Raw genomic sequence first — 16,088 nt, forward strand, 5'->3', positions numbered from 1 at the left:
TTCATTGCAAACTTAATACCTTTAGATAATCACAACAAATGGCTGGTTAATCATGATCAGAAAAATAAAAGTGATAAATAACTTGCACAAAATAATATCATCAAAGAACCAAGTAAATATCACAAACAAGATATAGAAAGTTCATCCATACTCTAGGCATAAACTTTAGAAACACATATTGAAACACAAATCCAAAACTTGCATATTAACCATACTTAAGAATCCAATACAAAAGATAAAGAGTTGGAGAAGAGATAACCCTTGTCACATGAGCTTCAACCCCTCCTTCTTTATCTCCATCTTCAGCGTAATCTAGCCAATATACAAGAGTGGATAAAAACTATACTACTTTATACTAAACTACTAAACTAATGAACTAAGAAAAACTAGTGAAGACTACATTTTTGGTGGAGTTTCTTTAGCCTTCTAAAGTTGTGAAAATATTCTCCAAGGCCTCTATTTATAGAGGAATTCCAGCTCAAGGTGAGTTGTTAAAGTTGATGTAAATTGCTCCTTGAAATACCAAAAGATGTTTCTTGAATTCTCTATACTTGCTTGCTCAGTTCCAGCCGGATTTCTTGCAGATAAATTGGTCAAAAAACTTGTGTGAACAAAGCACAAGTTGCAGAGCCAATTGTAGAGCTACAATTCCGAGGGGATCCGAGGTTGGATCACTCAAAATTTCCCTCAGATCTCATTTTTCTTCATTTTTATCTTCATTGTACATTAGGATCCGAGGCCTGTAACATGGGAATCCGAGCTTGGATCCTCCTCTCGGATGTAGCCTTTGAATACAGAAGTTTATCCGAGGTCGGGTTTAGCACAGAGCCTAACTCGGATTTACTTGCTCTATTTTTGGTCCAATTTTAACTGATATTTTCCTGATGATAGAGGCTGAACTAGCTCTTGTGTAAAACATGCAAGTTGTAGCTATTTCAGTTGGCTTTCCAATTCATCAAGAATCATTCAATTTGGAGCTCTGTGAACTGAGAAATGACTAAAATACCCTCGACTAGTCAGTGCTCTGTTTCAGCTTTAGACAACAGAGTTGTACTTTTGTATTTTGACTTTTGGACTATGAAAATGACTGAATTGGATTTTGATGCCTTCAGATCAAATGTAGATCTATCTCTTAGTTTCAAAATAGTTTAAGAATCATCTCAATCTGATACTTGTAGCTCAAGATATAGTCAAAATATCACAAGGTATCAAAGCTGTGAAACTTGCTTCCTTTTATTCTTGATTGCATTTCTTCTCTTGCATTTCATATTCTTGTTTTATAACTTTAGACCATCATCAACATCCAAATATCTTCTCAAGTCACTCCATTTGATGATTGAATCATTAAACTACAAAATCATAAAGTTTTTACCGTAAAAATCCATATAAATACAATTTTTATCACTTAAACCACAAAATACATATTTTCACTAGAAACTTAGTTAATTAGCTATAAAGCTAATTAAAACACAACCAAACTATCAAACTAACTAATAAAACATAGTAAAAAACACTTAAAATATGCACATATCATGTTTTATTTACTTTTATAACTAATTAACTAAATTTCTAGTGAAAATATACATTTTGTGGTTTAAGTGTGAAAAATTGCATTTCTATGGATTTTAATGGTGAAAACTTTATGTTTTTGTATGTTTAATTATTCAATCATCAAATGGAGTGAATTTGAGAAGATAATTGAATGATTATTGATGATTTGAAGTGATAAAAAGAAAACATGAAATGCAAAACATTCAAAAGATTATTGATGATTTGAAGTGATAAAAAGAAAACATGAAATGCAAAACATTCAAAAGATGAAATGCAAGTTTTCCAACTTTGACACCTTATGGTATTTCGACTGTATCTTGAGCTACAAGCATTGAATTGAGATGATTATTAAACTTTGGAAGCTAAGAGATAGATCTATATTGGGTATGAAGACATCGAAGTCTAGTTCAGTTGTTTTCATAGTCAAAAAGTCGAAATGTAGAAGTGCAACTCTGTTATCGAAAACTGAAATAGAGCTTTGACCAGTCGAGAATATTTTGATCATTTCTCGATACACAGAGCTCCAAATTGGATGATTCTTGAGGAATTGGAAAACTAACTCAAAGGGTTACAACTTTCATGTTTGCAAAAGAGTTAGTTTGGTCTTCATCATTAAGAAAATAGGAGTTGAAATGGTGCCAAATTCACGAAAATGAAAACTCGACCCTTGAATACGTGGCTTGAACTCGTATATTCCAAGCTCAGGTATTCCTCAATTTTGGCTGCAACTTACTCTCAACTTATGTTTTGTTCACACAAGCTTTTTGACCTATTTTCCTGCAAGAATATTGATGGAAATAGCCCAAAGCAGCTGCAAAAGAAGTTTTACAACTCAAATCTAGCTTGTTTGTGGGCTCAAGAGGAATCTTAATATGATTTAACACTTTGTCTTTTGCATAGAGTTCCTATATAAATAGCAGCCTTGGAGGACATTTTAACAACTTTGGAAGGCTATAGAAACTCCACAAAAATGTAGTCTTCACTAATTTTTCTTATTTCATTAGTTTAGGTAGGTTAGTATAGTTTTATCCTATCTTGTATCATGCTAAGCAAGGATGATGATTGAGGTTTGAAGATGGAGAAGATATTGCTCACATGTGACATTAGATGATTGATGATGTTTTAAAGTGATAAAATGAGAATATGAAGTGCAAGAGGGGAAATACAACTTAGTATACAAGAAGGGAGTTTTTCAGCCTTGACACCTTGTGGTATTTTGGTGATATCTTGAGTTACAAGCATTAGGTTGAGATGATTCGTATACCATTTTAAAGTTAAGAGATAGACCTACATTTGGTATGAGATATCAAAGTTCATTTTAGTCATTTCATTATCAAAAAGTCGAAATATAGAAGTACAATTTTGTTGTCGAAAACTGAAACAGAGTTTTGACTAGCAGAGGGTATTTTGGTCATTGCTCAGCCCATAGAGCTCCAAAATGGATGATTTTTATGCATTGAAAAGTTAACTCAAAGCGCTACAACTTTTATGTTTTGTACAAGAGTTAGTTCAACCTCTATCATCAAGAAAATATCAGGGGACATCGGTACAAATAGAGCAATGATGAATACTGACCAAAATTGAGCAAACCTGCAAAAAGGCAAAACGATGGGGTACAATACGCGACCTTAGGTTGCATTTTTGAGGTTGCATATTGTTCAATTTCGGCTGCAATTTATTTTGCAACTTGTGCTTTATTCACACAAATTTTTTGACCCATTTTTCTGCAAGAATTTTGATGGAAACAGACTAGGATAGCTGCCAAAGAAACTTTACAACTCAAATCTAACTTGTTCATGAGTTCAAGGAGAATCTTAACATGATTTAACACTTTGCCTTTTGCTTGAATTCCTCTATAAATAGAGGCCTTTGGAGAGCATTTTTGATAACTTGGAGAGCATTTTTTATAACTTTGGAAGGCTAGAGAAACTCCACAAAAATGTAGTCTTTACTAGAATTTTCTTGGTTTATTAATTAGGGTGGATTAGTATGGTTATTTTAGTTTATCCTTCTTGTATTTGTAATTAGATTTGGATGAAAATTTGAGGGGCAAAACTGGAGAGTTGAATCACATGTGACAATGGTGACTTCTCTCCTATCACTTTTTCTTTTGTATTTGATTTCATGTTTAGCTATAATATAAGTTTGGATCTTGTTCTTCATGTTTAGTTAAAGTTTATGCCTAGAGTATGGATGAACTTGCTATGTCTTGTTAGTGATACTTGGTTATTTGATGATATTATTTTGAGTAAGTTATTTATCACTTTTGCTTTTCTAATCATGATTAATCACCCATTAATTATGATAATCTGAAGGTGTTAAGTTTGCAATGAGAATTGGAATTTAACACTAGTTCAAGGAAGTGATAAACCTAGGTAATACACTCATAAGAGTAGAGGTGCACTTTTGTGATTTTGGTGACTTATTTCATATAATTTCATAGAAGAAATGAGTTTGTAACTAATTTTATAACTACAAGAGTAGGTATGGTTTTGCTGTAAGTATAGTTGATTCACTACGAGAGTGGATTTCACATACATTAGGAAATTATGGCATAACTAGTATACTTGTGAAAAATTACTTGTGGATATTTAGAAATTTATAAATGTAAAACCTGACTGTAGATGAGCTAATTGTTATATGTATATATCCCGTATATGTCTCTTTTGTAACTTGATTTTCTTTGTCCAGCCTTTTCAAGAAATACAAGAATATGTGTAATGTTAGTCATCAGGATTCTGAACCTGATTTTTAGCATGTTCACTTAATGCAATTCATTTGTGAGAAAGTATAGTGCACATCATTTATTTTTTTTTCTTTTCTAGAAATATAGATGGATTGAAGTTCTTTATGGCTGCCGAGTTGGATAGTTTGCATGGAAATTTAGTTGAAAGTTCTGAATATGATAAAGGAGAGCAATCATGTGTGTCTGCATTTTGGAGATCACAGTTTCTTAACAATGTATTGAGAATACATTGCAAACGCTATCTTTGAATACTAAGATAAGGTAGCAACGGACAAACTCAAGTTGTTGGGTAGAGAAAGGACAACATTTTGTGTAGAAAAAAAGGTTCTGCAGGCGCACTTTTAAAAAAAAAAAAAAATCTCCCCTGCCGAGTAGAGTAAGCCCCGTAGGAGACAAATTTTTGAAAAAAAAAAGAAGAAAAAGGCTTTATGGTTGCTTTATAAAAGAATCGCCTATACCGGGCTGATGTAGCCCGACAGGGACAACATTTGAAAAAAAAAATTTGTCGGACTTTTTTTTGCAGTGTTTAACTTAAAAAAAGAATACTTCTCCTGCCATGTTGATTAAGCATGGTAGGCAGAGTTCTGGATATCCTCTCTATCAAATCAACAATTGATCGATTTTTTATTTTTTCAATGATAATCTAAGAAATTAGCCATGAAAGCACCATAAATTTGACAACATTTTTCTAAGCTGAAACCTTTCACTCCAAGCGATTAAAAGAGATTGGATCGTACAATAAATCAATATTGACTTGTCAATTATTCATTATCACTTCCTTGCCCTTTAATTGGCCATCATCAGAAGAATATAACCCTTTACTTGACTAAAAATGAGTGACATTTTCTCCAGCTAAATCGTTCCTAGTCTCTGAACTTTTGGAATAAAAAACTTTGCAGCTTAGTTAGAGCGATTATACATGATAATTCCCAGTTGGCCAATCCATAATCGAAATTTTCTTTAACTTCATTTTCTAATAGTGTTATACATTTTGATATATCTAAACATAATTATGTTATTTTAAAGAAGAAGATTTATAAATTTTTTATATATTGATGATAAATTTGATATATTGAGAATGAGTTTTATATATTGCTGATAAATGTCTTCAACGTTATATAATTTTTTTCGATCGCATTTTAATTTTATGTATGTATTTTCGAAACGTTGGTAGCCATTTCTGAGATTGTGTTGATTTCTATTAATTTGTTAGAGTAACTCATCTAAATAATATGAAGAAATTCGGAAGAAAATACTGAAGTTGATCATGATTTAGAAAAGTTGAGAATTAGTAGTAATAAAAGTCTAAAAGGTCTCTAGAATTGCTATTTGCCTTGTCTTCAGATTTTGCTAAATCTAATTATGGAAAATGATTATAGAGAATCAGCAAAAACTAATTTTTAGATGAGTATGGATTTTTGTGTGTTTTTTTTGTTATAGTAAAATCTAAAATTTGAATACAAAAGTAAATGAGAACCTCTCAAAAATGAATTATTTTATAATCACAATCTGTACTCAACTAAAATAATAAACTGAAAACAAGCGCTAATAGGGCTGAAGCTAACTTTTGTGGAGCATAAGTGGATACATTTTATCTACCCATACATTACCAAGTCAAAAACCGATGGCAACCACTGACAGAAAGCAAGGGCTGCTTTAACATGATAGAATGAACACATTTTTCCCTAGAAAATTTCCCGAGAAAATTTTCTACATTTTTTGTGAAAATTTTTTTTATTTATTTTTTTATCTTACATACATCAAATCGTTACAGTACATTTTTCTACAAAAGTAAAAAAAAAAAAAACAAGCTAAACAAGGCCAAAGTTATTAGAATACAAATCAGATTTTATATTATAACTCACTGTATAGGCATACAAGGGTGCACTCTCAACTGAATCCGCATATATACTTATTGGCTTGAAAAATAAAATGCGGTCAGGCGCAAGAGAATGGCAGCTGCAATAGCACTAGTGACAATTGGGGAGAAGGAACGTGGTGCTGCAATGAGCTGAGACCTTCCTCTGCTCCCCTTTTTAATCTGAATCAGCTTATCATAGACACACCATGGGAAACTAATGTAGTGAGCCCGGTTCAGTCCCGCGTTGCAGCGACCCCAGTAATCAGGATGATAAGTGACATGGTACCATGCTGATGCTTTTGCGTATGCATCATCAGAGTGACCAACATTCCTGTCGAACCAGGACCTAGCTTCCTTCATTAAGGATGTCACGGCCATTCCAACAGCTTCTGCATCATTTCTCCGGTCCAAAGATTTTGACACCCACATCATACCACCACTCAATATTTCTGCTTCAGTTTTTTTGCTATAGTAGTCCATCAAATTACCCAATTTATAATCATACTCACTTTTGTAAACAAGAGCTTCATCAACATAATCCTCAACTCCATCTACTTCCATATCAGCATCAAATGATCTTCTTGCCACTTCCCTCGTAAATGATTCAATAGAGCTTGTGAATGGTGCCTTTGGTGCCTTTTCTTTGACCTCTCGGAAAAGCTTTCCAATCACATTCTGCGACTCATACGTTTGCCTCTCAGGCTTTTCCATGAAATCAGGAAATTTTCTGACACGTAGATGAGATGGTATCTCAGCAGGAACTCCGGTTCCTTTCCTACTCATCAAGCTGTGGCTTCAATAATCCAACTCCCCTTCCCAATGGAAATAGCTATTAAAAAATTAAGTTCTGCTACACCATTTTTGTATTAAAGTATTAGTACCTCAATTATAACTTCATGATCCAACTGCATTGGACGTACAGGAGTGTAATCCATAGGTTCGTCCTGCCGAGGTGGAATCAGGTCAGCATCCCAACCAACAAAGTAAATGTCTCCATCCAAATCGCTTCCAGAGCATTCATTTGGATGAGGCCTGTAATTGACATCAGAATCAGAAAGAAACATTGAGAAACCATGATATCAATCACACTAGCTATATCCTACATAATGATTTCAATTAGTTGGTCTCTAGAAGCTTAAAACATAGGAGTCCCTTGTTTATCCAAAGTGAGCTTTACTAAGCACATTAGATATCATAGTGAACCCTTAAATTCAATCATTTGCTTCTAGGGAAGATATCCTGACCCATGTTACCCATCTTCTATTTGCATTTCATGCAAGAAAATGTAAACTGCTCTTTCGTACCAGTAACTAGGCAAAATAAGAGAAGAATCTCTTTTTACTTCAAATCCTGTTTGACTTATATGTTATTAATTAAAGAACAGAAGAAGAATATCAATTAACAGTTCTCACAGAAACAAAAGAGACTAATGGATCTTAGGCTACCTGTATATTTCCAATTCATCTTCAAGAATCTAATCTCAATTCCAGAAACTTCAACATTCTCTGTATGAGTTACACATAAACCATATAAAAGATCTCAAAACAATATTTACCTCTTTCCTTTCTGGGGGAAGACAATACAGTCCACCATATGATGTAATTCTGGCACATCAACAGCTTCTAGAATACGGATGTCACCAGGGTGCAAGCACGGATTTTTTGCAACCGCCACCTTCTCCTCAAGAATAATATTGTGCTTAGAATACGGGATAGAATCATCATAAAACTGCCCACGCCCAGCACCAGAGAACTGAACAAACACTTGGCCATATTCCAAGGTTCTGGTTTCATCCAGACATCCCATCATTAATCTTCCATTCGGTATAAATATCCTTGTTTTAGTCCGCAAGTCCAGCAGTTTCGATGCCCGGAAAGCTTGCAGCATCATTGAAAGAAATGGTTCAGAATCAGGCTTATAGCCACATTTCAGCATCTCCTTGAGAACATTTGAGATCTGTCCAGGAGCCATTAATTTTAAAGCCTCATGTGCCTTCGCTGGATCAGTTAGAATAGTGTCCAACTGGGCAACTGCTTCTCTCTGCTTCTTTTCAAATACAACATCCTCGACCCCCAGGGTAGACAAAAGAGTAATTATCTGGCGATTGAGGAAACAAGGCTGGTATTTACTAAACTGTAAAACATCCAACTTGGTGTTATTGGATTCATATTTCTTCATGCTCAGTCTCAGCGACAACTTCTTTGATGAAGTCGGATCAACAGCCACAACACCTTTAAAGCCACCATACCGAATTTGAAAAGCAGACGGAGTGGAGCTTAGGCCATATTTCGTGGCAACTTGCCTTGCAAATTGAGCAGAGATTTTCCCAATGCCATCAGAGAAGACATACTCGACTGTAGAGCGGTAAGCATCTCTTACCTTTATGTCAGGAATTGTTTCAATCTCATTGTTACCAACATTTAGTGTTTCCCTGGAAGAACCGAAAGATTGACCAAGCCTGGCAGCATGTTTCGCCACATTTCTTATCTCACTAAAATCACCCATCCATCTTCTTATATCAGCAGCAGTAAGATCGGGTCTCGAAGCAAACATCCATACTGAATTTTCCTTTAATTGACTTGAAGAATAGGCAAGGAATTGAAACTCTTTATCCCCAATAACTATGCCATTTTTTAGTGTTGACAGTATTCTCTCGTAAATTTCCGTCCTTCCATTCTCATTTGCACCTTTACGAGGTGACAAGTCTGATGGAAACATCTTATTCCGCTCTTCATCAGTAAACGAAACAATAAGAAAATTGTCAATGTACTCTGAAAAGTGGCGCAATACACGATTAGATACAATGACCTCTGGACCACAGAAATACACCTTGCATGGTGTAACTTGCACTCTCCGGACATCTACCAATCTATCTGCCAAAGTACGAGTACGTGATTTGGGGAGTCGCCGGAGCTTGTCATACTTATCATACTGCTCCTTGAGCCACTGCACCGGCTCATAGCAGCACTCTTTCAATGTGTGTAGCTTCTCTAGGGCATGTTCTATGTATTTGACATCTATTCTTTGTGGATCAACAAGCCCGAAGAAATTAGCATCTAGTGATGGCCCTGGAAGACATCCGGTCTGTACTAAACAACAGACCTGGAACAAGATTTCATATGGCACATATAGTCCTTGGGGGGGACGCAGAATAGGAACTAAAACCAAATTGTCTGAATAGGGGAAACCATTTTCCAGCATAAATTGACTGTCACTTTCTTTGTACCAAGGAAAATAATCACCTAAATTTGGCAGTTGAATACCAGGAGGAAGCTTCAAGCATATGCCAGACGATTGCCCAATGCAAGATGAAGTGAAATCTGTCGTCCTGACCCACTGGTCATATGGAGTTTCCTTAAAGTAGCGATAGGGGGATTCTTCAAGTTTTTTGGAAATCCGAGGAGCACCAGATAACTAAGTCATAAGTGTGCATGTCAATATTCAAACTCATAAACAATAATTTCACATCAATATGGTAACAGAAACTCATTTGTAAAACAAAACAAAGAGTGGAAAAAATGCATGCTGGTTATTTGCCATATGACTTTCGTATTTTGGATGCGTTTCAGAGTTCAAATCATGGTTAATACTGGCAGCAAAAAGGGTTGATCCAAAAGGCCTTCAAAAGAGGTACTGAAGACATAAAAATATGTTCACGTGACAGTGAGAAAGAAAAGAAATATGGCTAAGCTGTTTGCAGGCTTAAATGAATTATGTTCCAGATGATCCCTGCAAATGATCAACTGCAGTTTGAGAGAGGAGAGAGAAAATAAGTTACAGCATTGAAATATAATAACAGCAGAACCATTTTTTTTTTCTCACACAAGTGTTGCAACCCATTATTTCTCACACCTAATGCATCTATCTATCCATATGTATCTATCTATCCAATTTAGAAAGAGACGATTTTTCATGTGGCACCTAATGGAGTTTCAATATACAAAAAGTTGTGACACATTTATAACTAAAATATCAATATTAAACTGAAAAAAAAAAAAGAAAATCTAAAATTGCACCGTATAAACCATTATTATCATTAATAGCAACCCCTCAAAACAAATAAAACTGAAAAAAATTGAAAACTATTCATAAAATGATATAAAGTGAATAACAAATGAATTAAAAAGTTAGAAATACAATTCAAAGAATACCAAAGATAACATCCAATCACTAATATCCAGAGGAAGATAAACATTTTTATTGGCAACAATATAGTAATACTTTATTTATATTGGTTTGAGCAAACCAAATCCATCCATCAACCCATGTAGAAGCCATCTCCAATGACAAAATAACAATTATAATAAGAGTAACCTTAAAATGAAGAATGATATATAAATTATTTTTAATGGTGTTCAAAATACTATTATTTTTCTAATGATTACATATATTTATTGTATTAGTGAATAATGTTTGCGGTTATGGAATGAAAAGCTTTAAAATAAAGTAAATTTCATTTATGGTAACAAATGTAATTAAACAAATTTAGTGCATTTTGATAATTGACAATAATGGTAGCAGTTATGGATATTAAAAGCTGGCAACTGAAAATATAAGACACTGCAATATACCAAATTTTGATATTAAAATTGTTAATTAGTCACAATTTTCGTTCCAATTCAATGATCATCAAAAAACACTGATATTGAAACCAAAAATACTGTGCTCATATGAAAAAAGTAGACTTTCTTTGCATTGGATTGTGCTAAAAGTTATGAATAAAAGAAAATAAAAATGGAAAAAATTCAAATATCTTTATCTACGGAATTTCAATTGTCAGAAAGTACAAGCCAAAAAAAGCTTTATATAGTGGATCATTTATACTCCATTATTGACAAAAATAGCAATAAAAAGAATACAAAGAATTCAAGTTACATGTATGTTTATTTTTCTGGTTTAATTATATTCTTCGTTTATAAAAAATTGTAATGATTGTGGTTTATATGTAATAAAATCATGAATATACAATAATTTTGGTAAAACATGATATTAACAATATTTGATATGTTATAGAGTTCAAGGTATAAATCAAACAATGTTTGGTTCATGATTCCAAATTTAATTTTAAAGGACATGTTAACTGCATTGGAATGTTTCTATCTCTTTCCATTTGATAAAATTTTTAAAAGTAACTGGCTAAAGAAAATAAATAACATGAAAATACAATATTATGAGATCATGGAGGTATAAAAAAGGTGTTCTTCACCTAATACAGATAAATTGGCTGATGGTTGAGTTGTTGGGTGAAATTTAAGGCAACACAAATGTAACTTGGACAAAAAGGAACCTGGAAGAGATTACAACTAAGTGTTTAGAAATGTAATGCAAGGCCAACTATTATTGCTGTCACACATTTTTGACAGCCAAACTACCATGTCAAGGCAGAAGGATACTCTAGAGATATGCAGTGAAACGTAGGCCAAAAATTATGGAAGCAAAAGGGATCAAAGATGTAGAACCAACAGGACACATCAAATCTTTTATTTGAACGACCAAACCTGTATGAGGAGAAATTCTGCTGCTTGACCACCTCGATGCAGTACAATCTGCCATATGTTTTCACGGGATAATTCAAGCTTGTAGTCATGAGAGTGAAACTGCAAAATAAAATACATTCTCTTCATTCCAATTCCGAATCTAACTGAAACATTTGCCACATTCCATAGCACTGAAAACCTATTCTCTGACACCGGACACCCAAAGTTCAAATCTATTTGCTCCATGTGATGCTCATAGGTTATAGGCCACGGAAACCAATCTTTGTCGTCTTCTGAAGCCCTCAAATATGAAGAACCATAACAAAGGCGTTCCTTTGGCAATGCCATAATGCATTCAGCGCTCCTCTCATCTGTGAATTGGACCCTAGCATTTGATCTAGGTCCTCCTCGTTTGGGCTGCTTAACCTCTAAAGCATATACTGTTCCCTGACCTGTGAATCCTTCCAAAAACTCGACTACTTCTGCAGCCACGACATCAAGGAAACCAAAAATATGAATCGTCTTTCCCATGCAGCTGAACTTTACTGCCAATTCTATTAACAGAATTTTGTATCAGAATGCTCCTGTAAAGGTCAGAGCATGAAAGAGTCAGACAACTATTGATTGGTTATTTATAAGATTGCTAATCGACAGACAGAGGAGATGTAATAGCACGAAAAGGACAAGAAAATACACACATCCAAGGTACATTTTGACATTACCGCCTCTATTTTAGTTAATCTGAGAGGCTAAGACAGTTCATTTTGACAGAATATTTCTTCTTTTTCATTCCACTGCCCTACTTTCTTTAAGTCATGCTTGGATCCCCTAGAATCCAATACAACTCAGAGACCATACCAGCATAACGGACCTAATAGAACCTTAAAGTTCTAAGAAAATGCTTCCCGTTTCTTTCCCTCCAAATCTAAGAAACTGGAAAAAAAAAAAAGGCTGCAATAGAAGCATATAAACAAAGGGGAAAAAGAGAATTTTTTACTCCCTTACCAGCATGCAGATGCAGCAAATTTGCGAATCCACTACATATTAAAACAGTGAACAAAATAACAAGTCACAGATCACGCCATCATATTATATGTAACAAAGAACTTTCCAGTCAAGACTCAAGACAGAGGCATGAAGGGATCAAATACTAATCCAATATGATAAACAATAAATCTTACTTTACTTGAGACCAAATCTCCAAAATGTTAGAGAAACGATGAAATAAAAACAGGATTACATAACATGTATTCTCTTGTGTCTTCATTTTCGCCGGATCCTAAGCTACGTGTAACCTTGGAACAACGTTTTTTTCTTTTTTCAGATAGAGCCACTCCAATAGCAACATTTCTGACCAACTGTCTAGTGGGATTTCAGACCAAATAATAATAATAATAATAATAATGGCACAAGAAAAAGGAATCAATGAGAAAACTCATTAAAAAATTTCCAAATTATGCACTAAAATCCAAACCAAACGGATTCCAACAAAGGATGATATAGTGTACATTGACTACCAGAAGTTATCGAACGTGGTAAATAACTAACATCCCTGGCAAGAAATAGGTAGAAATCAAAGTCAAAATACTTTGCTTATCTCAAGAGTGCTCTTGCTCTAATAGCATATAAATGCGAAATCCAATATATTAAGAAAGCATCTCCTGTCAACCAAAAAACAATGGCAAGATCAAAATGCAACTCCTCTGATTCTGTAATGCCCACTTCGGAGTGTTCCCTTGTCTCTTTCTTTCTTCCTTCCCTTGCATTGTACCCAAAAAAAAAAAATCATTCTACAGCTTATAAACAAGATTAAAAAGCAGAAAATTTCTTCCAGAATTCAACTAAAACTACTAATTCCCATCAATAAAACCACAGAAAAGATAGGTATCTCCACTTCTATAACAACATATGCCACCAACTGCCAAAAGGGAGCTTCACGGGGGTTTTAAAGAAAAAGTATCCCAGAAGAACACTGATCATTCCAAATAATGCATTAAACATTAAGCAGAAATAATCCCACAAAAAACACACCTTATCAGAGATTACAGACTTACAATACAAAAGAGCCTTATCAAAATAAATCCAAGAGGGTCACTTTCTATCTCTATACGAAAGGGAAAGAGAAGGAAAGACTCACAAATCCAAGAGGAGGTATCACGCCCAGGTTGAAGGCCTGAAGCAAAGTGATGGTATCACAAGATGAAGCTCTCTGTTAATAATATATAGACTTTAAATATCCTTAGCGTGTGTTGTGCATGAGAGAAAAACTGTGACAAAGAATGATGGAGTCAATCCCAAGTAAATCATTCTCCACAAACAAAATAAAGAATGTCACTTTCTCCACTTTATTTTGATTGGCTAATTTCAAGGGACTCACTGTACACTAGGAATACCGTTGTTTGTGTAGTTCTACTGAAGTTGAGTAGGGTAAGCTACAAATTTTTTTAATTTTTTTTCTTTTTTAAACCGGGAAAGGTGAGATTTAAGAAGTAATAAATGAAAAAGAATTAGAAACAGACCCCTCAATCTTGCAACCTTAACCTAAGTAAGGTATAGGTGTTATAGGTGTTCAATTTTTACTTATTATTGGAATACAATGTTTTTTTTTGGGGGGGGGGGTTCTTTCTATAGCAGCAACAACCATTTTAGTGTAACTTGATTTTATACAAAGGAAAATTAGGTGGAGTTATAGCCCATTTCTAATTAAAATTATTCAAGTGATGATTTTTTTTTTTGTAATATCCCAATTTATCGATATATTCAAATTCCCATATACGAGCAGAAAATTTTTACTTCCTCTTCCTTAAATAACTCCCTTTAATTATTTTCACCTGATTTTGTGTTCTAATTTTAGATAATTAATTTTTTAATATTCTTATTCTCTTTTGCATCTACAATTTAGATCTCATAAAAGCTAAAATATAAAATCTACCTAAATCTCTATAATCACTTTTGATAATTTGTTTTTGTAAATTTTAGGGCAAATCAAAACAGACCTTGTCTATGGTTGATGTACTAATAAGCTAAGATAGGTTTAGAGGATATCAAAGTATTGTACCTTGTGCATCACAAAATTTAATTCTTTATCATAAAAGTTAATTCCTTCTCTAATTAGGTCTATTTCTCTTTTTTTTTTTAAAAAAAAAGGGGATCCAAAGTAGAATATGTATCAATTTTTTTCCTAGTATGGGATTGATGAGTTTTAAGAAACGGGGAGGGAATTAGGGGTAAGATATGTATCAATAAACTTCTATATACTTGCATGAGTATCTTATTCAGTAATTTTTTTATATTTGTAATATTTATACTAAAGTAGAACACTAGAACTGCATAACATAATTGCCCCTACTCTCTAAGTGGGTTCTCTTTTTCATTAGACGTAATAGTAGCATAAGAATTGCAGTTAAAATGATTAATTGTTTGGACTTCACTTTTAGACTGAAATGAAAATGAATTCAGTCAAATACCCATACTTTTGTTTTAAGAAGTTATTATAGACAAAATTTGAGAAAAACCTGTTTACTAAAAACTAGTAAAAATCGGGGCTTCCAAACAGACCCTATCTTCCATGTGGGTCCCGTCCCATTCTTTAGTTAAACGCTTGGTACTTTACTAAGCTGTAATGCTAAGAAAGTAAAAGTAGTTTCTTCACTTTTTCCGTACAAGGATGATATCATTAAACTACTTTGTTTCTCCAAGAATTTATGAAAAAAGAAAAAGTGTACTTTAATGATGTATGAAGCTTACGTCGGATCCCGACAGATTATCCAATCACGAGTGCACCCCAGAGTCATGTATGGAGTAACTTTTTGTATGCCACGTTTCGGCTTTTAATTGGCCTACGAAATTTGAAGGAACTTTTGGTTCTTTTACGGTCCAAGGATGATATCCAAGGGTTACAAAACCTTGAGGGTTTCTAATTTCTTATTTTTTTTTGTTTCTTTTTCATTTTAAGTTAGAAACCTATAAATAGTTACAAGAAGCAACTAAGAAAGCATGACATACCAATGCTATAGACTCAGATGTGAGAATAGTTTTAAAAAAAAAAGGAATTGGACCATTTTTAACTTTAGAAGTGTTTTTATAGAAGATTATTTAGAAAATTTTTTGAAATAATCATTGTATCAATTTTCGTAATGTGATGTATATGAGATTTTTCTATGATATGATGTATGCGATATAAAAATGTGGTTATAAAAATAAAAAAGTGATTAACAGACGTGTCTGGAATACAATTAAGTAAATAATTTTTTACACACAAAGAAATCTAAATTATTTTCATTGCATAGGGTCATGTGTTATATAGAATAGTATTTTCCTAAAAATAGATGGTCCCTCTATTATATAGATTATTTTCTTTTGACACTTGTTGTAAATTGATATATTTTATAGAAATTTTTTGCCAAATGAAGACTATGTAAAGAATTTTTAACTGAAATTTGAGGGATGCCAA

General features: G+C 33.6%; 1 protein-coding gene across 1 annotated transcript; it reads right to left on the reverse strand.

Annotated features, from left to right (window-relative positions):
- Positions 1–6,124: 6,124 nt before the first annotated feature.
- LOC113719690 (RNA-dependent RNA polymerase 1) lies at positions 6,125–13,814 on the reverse strand. Its single transcript, XM_072069862.1, is given in 5 exon segments — positions 6,125–6,928; positions 6,967–7,190; positions 7,714–9,572; positions 11,657–13,394; positions 13,773–13,814. Coding segments are annotated over 4 exon segments (3,312 nt in total). The 5' UTR covers positions 12,167–13,394; positions 13,773–13,814; the 3' UTR covers positions 6,125–6,209.
- Positions 13,815–16,088: the final 2,274 nt, after the last annotated feature.

The sequence above is a fragment of the Coffea arabica genome, chromosome 11c (genome assembly GCF_036785885.1).
Source record: "Coffea arabica cultivar ET-39 chromosome 11c, Coffea Arabica ET-39 HiFi, whole genome shotgun sequence".
NCBI lineage: Eukaryota > Viridiplantae > Streptophyta > Magnoliopsida > Gentianales > Rubiaceae > Coffea > Coffea arabica.